The 10,681-nt window shown below is 53.5% G+C and overlaps 1 protein-coding gene across 1 annotated transcript; it reads left to right on the top strand.

Moving 5' to 3' along the window:
* Positions 1 to 2: 2 nt before the first annotated feature.
* On the top strand, positions 3 to 10,611 carry ERLIN2 (ER lipid raft associated 2; the record flags this gene model as incomplete). The annotated part of the gene is made up of 11 exons (XM_015648662.2): positions 3 to 82; positions 217 to 298; positions 783 to 829; positions 1,079 to 1,140; positions 1,838 to 1,963; positions 3,650 to 3,723; positions 4,101 to 4,159; positions 5,081 to 5,172; positions 5,478 to 5,567; positions 6,993 to 7,072; positions 8,096 to 10,611. Coding segments are annotated over 11 exons (1,002 nt in total), but the record flags the coding sequence as incomplete, so codon positions are not given.
* Between the last annotated feature and the right edge of the window lie 70 nt (positions 10,612 to 10,681).

A 10,681-nucleotide genomic window follows, 5' to 3' on the forward strand; every position in this document is an offset into this window, starting at 1 on the left:
CCCTCGCCCTCGGCGTCGCGGCCGCTGCGCTCCTCTCGGCCGTGCACAAGATCGACGAGGGGCACATCGGCGTCTACTACCGGTGAGACGGGCCCGGCGGGGTCCCCTGCGTGAAGGGAGCCGGGTCTCGGCCGGCTGCCGCCACCGCTCACGGTTCCCTCTCTCTCTCTCTCTCTCTCTCTCTCTCTCTCTCCCTCCCCCCCGTTCCTTCCGCAGCGGCGGCGCCTTGCTGACCTCCACCAGCGGGCCCGGCTTCCACCTCATGCTGCCCTTCATCACGTCCTACAAGTCAGTGCAGGTGCTGCTGGGCCCGGGCCCGGGCGGGGCGGGCGCGGGGGAGCCCGGGGCTCACACGGGGCTGGGCTGGGCCCGGTACCGGCGACGGGCTCACACGGGGCTGGGCTGGGCCCGGTACCGGCGAGGGGCTCACACGGGGCTGGGGCTGGGCCCGGTACCGGCGAGGGGCTCACACGGGGCTGGGCTGGGCTCGGTACCGGCGAGGGGCTTACACGGGGCTGTGCCCATGCCCGGTACCGGCGAGGGGCTCACACGGGGCCGGGCCCGGTACCGGCGAGGGGCTCACACGGGGCCGGGCCCGGTACCGGCGAGGGGCTCACACGGGGCCGGGCCCGGTACCAGCGAGGGGCGGCTCTCGGGACGCTCCCGCTGAGCTTTGAGCGAGGGAGCGAGCTCGGCTTTGGAGGGTCTCGGGGACGAGGCTGTGTCGGGATTTGTGCCGGGGAAATCCCTCTCCTAAGCCTCTTTCCTCCAATCCCCTCCAGACCACGCTGCAGACGGACGAGGTGAAGAATGTCCCGTGTGGCACCAGGTGAGATGCTGAGCTCCGAGCGCCCTCCCAGCCCTTCACCCCAGCTGCGAGCTCCTCAGGGACTGAATTTCCTGCAGCCCCCAAAGTGGGGGCACTGGGAGGCTCTGCAGGGTCTCCAGGACAATGAGCTGGTGCCCCCAGCCCGGGCACTGCGGGGTGCTGGGGGTGCTGGGGTGGGTCCCACACCCGTCCCCCACAGGGGAGAGACCCCCTCCAGCAAACATCATTTTCTGTTTTCTCCCTTTGCAGTGGGGGAGTGATGATTTATTTCGACAGGATCGAGGTGGTGAATTTCCTCATCCAAAGTGCGGGTGAGTCAGAGTTCTGGCCGGCCACGCCCCGGGGCTGTGCTGGGGCTGCACTGACAGGAGGTGCAGAGGTTGTGCCTGTGTTTGGTTGGGAGCCAGGCTGTCCTATAAGTGTGCCCCAAGCACCTGGCAAAGCCCTGAGCTCTTCTGGCACCTCTGACCCTGCTCTCCCTGGAATTTGGGGTGTTTTTTGCACCTTGCTTGTATCAGCTGCGTTATCCCGGCCCCCCGAGCTTTGTGCAGCAGAGATTGGAGCCACAGGGGGAGCAGGGGGAGCTGAGGGGCTGTGGGCAAAGGCTCTTCTGCAGCCCAGCAAGGACCACCTGGTGGGCAGCCTCTTCCCAAATCCTTTGGTTTTTAGTGTTGGAGTGGTTGGCTCAGCGGGGAGTTTGTGTGTCTGTGTGTGTGTGTCTGTGTGTGTTTGTGTGTGTCTGTCTGTCTGTCTGTCTGTGTGTGCAGCCCCAACACAGCCCGAGGCCTGGGGCTGCTCCAGACCCTTCTGTTCACAGAGCAGGGGACAGATATTGGTGAAAGTGTCACAAAATACCAGCAGAAAATAAAGCTGCCCTGACCAGAGGGTGTGAGGGCAAGGGGGTGTCCCTCAGTTCACAGCTCCTGCTCTGGCACTGAGCTCCAGGCTTTCCCTGGGAGTGCTCAGCCTCCTTTCCCTGCTCCATCCCCGTGCTCTCTCCCCTCCCAGTGTACGACATCGTCAAGAACTACACGGCTGACTACGACAAGGCTCTCATCTTCAACAAGATCCACCACGAGCTGAACCAGTTCTGCAGTGTCCACACGCTGCAGGAGGTTTACATCGAGCTGTTTGGTGAGCTGCCCCTGGGACTGGTGGTTCTGAGGGTTCTCCCCGTGGCCTGTTGATGCAGAACCCCCAACCAAAGGCTTTTATCCATTAATCCTGTGCTGGCTCTGCTTGGAGCCAGGGTTGTTAGCCAGCTGCCATCGCTTATCCCTGTTATCTTTTGGAACTGAGTGCTTCAATATGTTGTAACAATAAACTCCAACCCCAGCCCTGCCAGTAGCCTCCCTTCAGGGAAGGAAGCAGGAATTCTGTGGCGTTCTCTGTGTGTGCAGCAGCTGTGATGGATTGAATCAGTCACAGGATTGTCTAATCCAGATGGAAAAGCCAGGCTGTGGCTCTCTGCTGTTACACAAAGTGAGCAAGCACTCTGTGGCCAGAGGTGTGATGAGCTCTGGGCCATGGTACCCACAAACCAGGAGCCTGCTGCCCTTCCCAACGGGAAACCAGGGACAGCCAGGGCAGGAGAGGCCGAGGAAAAGCTGTGGTTTCTTGGTAGAATTGGTCCCGTGGCTTCCAGTGCTGAGTGTTTTGTTTCTGGCTCGGCACTGACAGGAAATCCTCGCGGCACTCGGCAGCGCTGGCTGTGGGCACGGAGCTGCTGGGGATGGTTGGGGGTCCCAGCAGGACGGGGTTTGTGCCTGAGAGATCACGGGGTGTCTGCAGACTCCTGTCCTCTCTTCAGCCTGGGCTTTCCAAGGAGCCTGGCTTCCCCTTCCACACGAGCTGCGGGCCTGGGCTGGGATCTTCCCAGTTCCTGCTGGTGGCTGGACGGGTTCCTGGCCGATGGAGGCTCCAGATGTCGGCAGCTGCTGGTGACAGCTGCTTGAAACGGGCTGAAAGCTCCTGCTCTGCACAGGAGGAACTTGTACAAACTCCCCTGGAACCCCTGGTCTGAGCTGGCTGGGGCTCTGCAGTGGGGCACAGCCCCTCTGAGCGGCCTCACGTCACCCTCTGCCCCCACATCTGCCAGCAGGTGCAGGGAATTGACAACAGCTGCTTCCCAAACGCTGCCTGGGCTTCATTAGGAGCCTGAGTTCCAGATAGGAAACTGGGACCAAAGCAAACACTCCAGGAGTGCGATGTGATCCCTCTAAAGGCCGTTCCAGTTTGATTTTCCCTCTGCACTTCCCAGCAGGCCCCAGCTGGAAGCACTGCCCTCCTTGGAGCTTTCATCAGAGCAGGGTTTTAGGTTGTATTTCCTTTTAAAATCCTCAGCTACGCTGGAGTTCTGGGACTCTTTGAGCCAGGAGACATTACTGATGATTTTTGCAGCCTGTTAAAGTAACTGATGCTGCCATTTCCCATTTCTGCCTTTCCATTTGCTTTCTGTCCTGCTGGCACAGGTGCAGGTCAGAATCAGTCAGGATTTACCTCCTCACTTCAGGATCTGGTTGGGAAGTTCATTGGGAAACGGGTTGGAGCTCAGATTCCATGTTGTAAAGATGCTGTATCTGGCTCAGGAAGATTCCAGACTGCAGGTTTGGGGAAACTGGAGGCTTTCTCTTCATGCCTGCCACGTTCCTGTGGTGTGTCCCAGGGTTGGTGCTGGGAGAGGTGGGGACCTGCCTTGGGGTCAGCCCAGCACTTCCATATCCAAGAATAAGAAATGTGAGCAGTCCCAGCTCGCTCTGGGTGCTGACAGCAAACTACCTTGAGGGATGTTTCATTCCCTTTCCTTTTTTCCCCAATCAGATCAAATTGATGAAAACCTTAAACTGGCCTTGCAGCAGGACCTAACCACGATGGCCCCTGGATTAATTATACAGGTAATCAGGGTTTGATTGAGATACCGAAGGGGGAGATTGTGAAGAGGGGAAGGGGCTAAAAGGAAACAACAAACTGAGATTTGTTTAGGAAGTCCCTTTACAACACATTTAACCTGAGGAGTGAGAACAGTGTCCTTCCTGTCCCCTCACAGTTCTGATGTGTTGAGTTTCTCCTGGAGTTACTCTGGCTGCGGATTTGCCCAGGTTACAATCTCCTGTCGTGTCAGGAGACCTTTCAGTGCTGTCTCTGTGGGGTTTGGGCACAGTTTGTGCAGCTCTGGTGGCAGAGGATGCCCCGAGTGCCACCCACTGTCCCCTGCAGCCCCAGGGGCCACTTGGCTGCTGGCCCACGTCCTCTTGTGTGTCTCTCTGTGCAGGCAGTTCGAGTTACAAAGCCAAACATCCCTGAAGCCATCCGGAGGAATTACGAGCTCATGTAAGTGCCTGTGTGGTCCCAGAAGGATCCAGAAGGATGGATTGACTCGGGATCAGGGGGATCCTGGTGCCCTCAGCTTCATGCTGCCCCTCAGGAAGGGCCTGGGGAGGAGCAGCACTGAGCACTGGCTGGGCTGGCACTTGGAACCCCTGAGCACAGGGAGGATTTGCCCTGGGGCTCCTTCCCCTGGGCACTGGCCCTGCCTTCCAGAGCCCTCCTGGAGCAGTGGCAGAGGGATGGATTTCACCACTAATCCTCTTGTTTGACTGGGATGGAGAAACTGTTGATTCAACAAGCTGAAGACTTGCAAAGCTTTGAAATAACTTTTTTTGACAGCACTTGAAGTGCTGATCCCTGTGCAGTGCCCTGAGGCAGCCCCTGCTCCCTGAGCACGCTGCCAGCAGTTTGGTCAGCCAGGATAGGATCCCTCTCACCCATTCTGCTTCCCCAGCACTGTGTGTCACCTTTTGGGCTTGTGGTAAATCCTGTGTGGTGTGGCCATGGCAGGAAGCCCCAGATCAATCGTGTTCCTTTGCCATAAACACAGCAGGACGTGTTGAGAGAGTCTCAGTTCCAGGGTCTCTTTCCTGACTGGGAGCAGGAGCAGAGCTTTTATTTATGTTCACACTTTAAAACTTCACTAATGTAAGTAAAAACCAGTAGGATAGAAAAGGCAGCAGGGCAGCCTGCAGGGACTGTGTCACAGGGACTCACTGGAAAATCTTCCTGCTATGGAGGGGAGGAAAGAATGCTTTGATTTAAACAAAAAGCTCCGTGCAGGTACCTGCCCTGCCACTGCTGATCCTTCCTGCCCTGGACATGTGCTGGAAGCAGGGAAGAGCCAGCAGCTCGCTCTGGGGATGTGGTGTGAGCCCCACAGCAGTGAGCTCCTGTTTTTAACTGGTTTTTCCTGCTCCCCAGGGAGAGTGAGAAGACAAAGCTGCTGATTGCGGCGCAGAAGCAGAAGGTGGTGGAGAAGGAGGCAGAGACGGAGAGGAAGAAAGCCCTGATCGGTCTGTGTGGCTGGGCTGGGAGGGGGAACTGGGGGGACTGGAGCAAAGAGACCCCAGGGAGGGAGGGAGGGAGGGAGGGATGCACCTGCTTCACTCTGGGACCTTCTCTGATCTGAAACTTTCCCAGAGAAACTCAGGAGTTTTTCAGTTGGGTTCCAGCTTTGTTTTCTGCGGGCTGGAAATTCTTCCCACCGTTTATTTCCACCTGAAGTGAGTGATCAGTGAGGATTTTCCAGGGTGAGGCTGCTTCTGGTGTTAGGAAGAGGTGTGATGACAGTGTGGGCGTGTTCCTGTTTTCATTTCAGAGGCAGAAAAGATTGCACAAGTTGCTGAAATAACCTATGGACAGAAAGTGATGGAAAAGGAAACAGAGAAGCGAATTTCAGAGATTGAAGGTGAGTGGGGGGTGGGCTCTGCAGTAAGTAAATCCTGGAGCAGCTCACCAAGGAGTTCCTGAAGTGTGTGTTGGCTGTTCTTCAGCCTAGGCTGACATTCACAGGGGTGAAGTTCCTGACCAGTGTCAGGAATGGGAATTTCTTTACAGGCTGTGCTTCTTGCAACTCCCTTTCTCCAGGTGATCTTCATAGGAGTTTGAACTTGAGGAGATGTTCCCTCACCCATCTGATAAAATGTTTTTCTCAGAGAAACTCCATGGCATGGAGAGGCCTCTGCAATTGCAGCTCAGGAATGGCCAGGCCTCTTTTCCCCTTGCATTCATTAGAGGCCCTGAGAAGCTTTGCAGAAGCCACTGAGGAGCCAATTAAGAGTTTTACAGATCAGCAGCTTCTCATTAAGAAGTTCTTTGCAGAAATACAGTGGGGTTTATTTCTTATAACTGTGTCAGCAGGTGTCAGCTCTCAGTCTGGGTCTGTGCTGGCAGAGGATTCCTGGTGACTCTGACTGGGCCCAGCCTCTCCTTTTAGCCAGGAAAGGAAGTTGTGGGCCAGACCCTCCAGCTGTTTACAGGATCTGTGAGTGCAGCAGCTCCCAGGGCTCCCTGCTAGGGGAAGTAAACAAATGGTTTATCCAGCTCTGCAGCTCTCAGCCCCAGACTGACGTGGGGCAGTTGTGTGGCTCTGTGCCTTAGGAGGAATGGCAGGAGATGGGCCTGAGGATTCCACTCACTTTATCTTCAATGTGCTGGCCTGGCACCCGTCATTTTCACTGGATGGATGCAGAGGCAGAGGGGGAAGAGGAGTGCAGCACAGAAAGGGGAAGTGTTCCTTTCCCTAAGTGTCTCTGCCAGGAGTCAGGAATTTCAACATCCACAGAATCAGAGCCTTGGAGCAATGGTTGATACAGCAGAGAAAAGTGCTGCAGCATCTGTGCAAGGGGCAGAGCTGTAAAGGTTAAAATCCCCCGCTCTGCATGCCAGAACCTTCATCTGCATATCCCAAATCCCATCTGGGAATCACATCCACAGGCACAGAGCTCATCTGCGGGGCTGGGCAGAGGCTGGGGGTAAATCCCACGTCTGCAGGAGAGCAGTTGCTGCATTTCAGCACCAGAGTCAGTCCTGGCTCGAGAAGAAAGGCTGAGCTCAGCCCACGTGATGGGGATAATCAAAGCCTGATGTTTGTGAAGTTCTTTGAGCTCTGGAGTTGCAGATGGAATTTGTTCCTTAATGCTCTCGTCCTGCAGCCATTTAGCTGTAAATTGAGCTCCCATTTCTGGGTTTCCCATTTTGCCCCCTCTTCCCTTGGCTGTACCCTGTGCAGTTTAGATGTGGCACCAGCCACTTTCTGAGGAGTTAGCAGCTGCAAACGGTGCTGACATGGCTGGAAATAAAAACGTGACTCAGAACATGTGTTTGCTTCCAGATGCTGCATTTCTTGCCCGAGAGAAGGCCAGAGCTGATGCTGAGTGTTACACTGCAATGAAGGTGGCCGAGGCCAACAAGGTACTGTGCTTTCCTTTGTGCTTTCCCTTGTTGTGCCTCAGAGCAGGGCCCCTGGCACCAGGCTGCAGGGAAATACTCAGCAGGAGAGCAGGCAGTGATCGTTGTTCTACTCAAAAAGCAAAACAAGGCCATCTCCTCTCAGCAGAGCTTTCATCTGAAACAATTAGTCAGCAATTAGATCCTTATTTGAAAGGTCATTTTGTTCTCTGGACAGATCAGTGCAAATGTGAAATCTCTGCTCTGCCAGGTGCTCACGGGGCAGTGGCTCTCTGTGGAATATCACTTCCAGTGCTGCCCTTGCACATGGATCTGATGAGAAATGTGCTTTCATTCTGGTCTCAAGCTGGCAGGCAGTGGGAGCAGGGAGATCTCCAGGGTGACAGGCAGGGGTAGAACAAACCACAGTGTGGGGGAAGAACAAATGGAGCTGATCTCAGACACCCTGGAAGAGCCTCGGTATTGCAAAAGTAGAAACAACTAAAAATCCATCCTGGGAGCAGAAAAATGCCATGGATAGAATTTCCAGGTGTGTTCCTGCCTGCAGCAAGTTCCCAGGAGGTCCCAGCAGGAGGTTTCAGCTCCGTGGTGATCAGTGAGAAGGGGCAGAGGGCTGGGGTGTTTGTGCACAGGCTTTGTGCCAGTTGTTCCCTCCTCTCTGGTACAATATCATTATCCTGAAGGAATGAGCTCCTGTCACCCAGAGGCACTCGTGGATCTGTTCTCTGGAAAAGAGCCAGGGATATTTCCCTCCCCAGTAGCTCTCCTTGAGCTCAGCTGCAGTGAGTGATGTGCTCTTGAGCATCTCCATCACGTTTGGACCGTGCTGCTCCATCACTTTCCATTCTGCCCTTTGGTCCCTGGGATGCAGAGCTGCACTCAGCCCCGCTGCAGCAGAGCCTGGCTCTGGGCACCCCGAGTTTTCCCTGTGGAGGGCTGGCCATGCCTGCTGGCCTTGTGGAGAGTGTGTGCCTCGTGTGCCTTTCCCAGAGCCGAGCTGTTGTGACCTGTTCTCTCTCTGTGCAGCTCAAGTTAACTCCCGAGTACCTGCAGCTGATGAAGTACAAGGCAATCGCAGCCAACAGCAAGATCTACTTTGGCAAAGATATTCCCAACATGTTCATGGACTCTGCAGGGAGCCAGACCAAATCTGCAGAGGGACTGGCAGAAGGAATCCAAGAGGAGGATGGGGCAGGAGCCAGCGAGGACACAAAGCTACTTCATAACATCAACTGAAGAGAAAGATTTCTATTCGTTTTATATCAAAAAATCACGAACTGGGAAATTCCTTTTCGTTTTCCCCCTTTCCTGTGCTGAAAGAGATGCATCAGATTTAATCCTTTCAATCTTTTGTATGACAATTAGACACAAGGACTTTGGTATTTATGGGGTGGGTTTTCTGGTAATTTCTAAGTCCAGGTGTGTTCTGTAGCTGCATCTCCCAGCTCTTGGTCACCCAGACCAAGGATTTGGGAGAGGCTGTCGGGGCTATCAGCTGGATGGGAACCTAATTTGGGATTGAGGTGGTTCATAGCAGCTGCAGGTAAAGAAATGTTGAGATTCTGGAGGGAGGGGAATTGCTGCTACAACTTGTTTGGGTTTTTTTTCTTACTGAAAATTCCAAGTACTTCATTTCAATCCCCTCTGAAAATAAGGTGCTAGATTTTGTACACTACAAGTGGCTGCTCGAGGCTGGGGCCGGGGGCAGGTGGCTGCTGAGCCCACGTGAGCTGACCCCATGAGGGACAGAGGCTCAGCTGGAATCCTGCAGGTTCCCACTCACAGGGGGATCGAAGCCTTAGACCACGTCATGCAGAGAGTGACCCCAACTCCTCGTTTTCTGTGTCCTCTGTTTTCCATTTGTCATGCTTTCATAGGGCACAGCAGAGTTCTGTCAGCAGTTCAGCTGCTGGGGAGGGCATGGGCAGCATCCTGGAGTGCAGAGCTGGCTGTGATTTTCAGTGAAATGATGGAAATTGTCATAGAAAACCAGGGGGGAAAGAGTTTTTGTCTCAGGGACCCTGACTTTACAAAAGGCCTTGCTGAGGAGGAGCTGCTGGAGTGACCAGACAGTTTTTCAGTTTGTTATCTGCTCTGTGGGAGCAGCTGGATCTCTGTGTTTACAGTGTCTGACTAGAAAAAGGACCTTCAGGTGAGCAGGACTGAGCTGTGGGGCTGAATGGAGCTCGTGGAAGGAAGATTTTGTACTGGCCAAGGACAAACCATGATCCTGAACGGTCCCAGGGCAGAGAAGAGCAGCTCTTCCTCACCTAGCCAAAGATGGATTCCCCTTTTTCTCTCAGAACAATGTACCAGAATGTCCCTTCCCCTCCAGAGAGCCGATCACTTCCTCACATCCCAGATCCCAGGAGGGAACAGGGCTTTGTTTTCCACACATGCAAAATTTGAGGATAGAAGTTCAGGCCTAGAGAGAACATTTTTTTCCCCCTACCTAATCCATCTGCATTTGGCAGCAGAGCCTGGTGATGAATTGCTGATAGAATTTGAGGCCAGTATCCTCTTCTGAGATGATGCCAGGGACCAGCCTGGTGCATTCACAGGCTCCTGCCCCACATTGTTGCTCCCCAGTAGCCCTGGTCTCACCCTTCAGTGTTAAAACCTTCATCAATCTGTGTTCCTGTGAGAGAGCTCGGATGAATCTCAGCTGCTGGCTCCAGGGTTTTTACAGCACTTTTCCCTGTTGATGCTTGAAAATGCAGAATTGAAATTAAGCATCAGTTTCTGCTGGAGAAAAGTCCCCTCCTGTTTGTATTTCTTGGAAAACAGGAGCTAAGGGAAATCCCATCTCCAGACCTAGAGCAGTCACCAGCACCCCCAGGGAGGCTGTGATATTCCTGGCTCACAAATAGGTCTGTGCAGGCAGATTGGAACAGGGAACAGCAGAAGTAGCCACGAGGATGAGCTCATTTGAGATTGTTCTGTGTTGATCCTTGAGGTTTCCATCAGAAACTAACACCTCCTTTTACACAAGTGTTTTTCACTAATGAAAGGACCCAACTAAGCCAAAGTGGTATTATAAAGGCTTTTTTTTAATGTGTGATTTCACAGCAAGAGAATAGCTTGGGATAAAAAGCTCTTAATGATTTTTTTTTAATTAAAACTCTTGACTGCTAACGTATTAGTGTAATTTTGTCCAGTTGTACTGAGAGTAAAAAAGCAAAGTTGAGTGAATCAGTCTTCACAAGCTGAAATCCATCGTGTCTTCATTCAGGTTTCTTCACTCTAAAATGTCCTGAATTTTCCAGAGTGGATCCATCTCTCCATGTAAACCTTTATTCCCTCTGTCTCCTTAACAGGCAAGCTGTACTGTTTCTATAATCTTGACACGAAGAGCTGAAAAAAATCTGAACAAAGATCTTTAAACCCAGGCTAGAGCAAAGGGAGCAGAGGTTTGTGGCACTGCTGATACCTGGGAGCACAGAAATGCTCTGCCAGTGCAGTCCTTGATCTTCTTACGTACTGAACTCCAAGCTTTTTATTTTGGTATTTGCTATGACAATAAAATGGTTTCAGTTTTAGAACGTTGCTGTTTGAGTGTCGGGGTTTGTGGATGAGCTGTAGGTGTGTAGGTGTGGTGTTGGCAGGGGTTTA

Source organism: Parus major, chromosome 22 (assembly GCF_001522545.3).
Source record: "Parus major isolate Abel chromosome 22, Parus_major1.1, whole genome shotgun sequence".
In the NCBI taxonomy this organism is placed as follows: Eukaryota; Metazoa; Chordata; class Aves; order Passeriformes; family Paridae; genus Parus; species Parus major.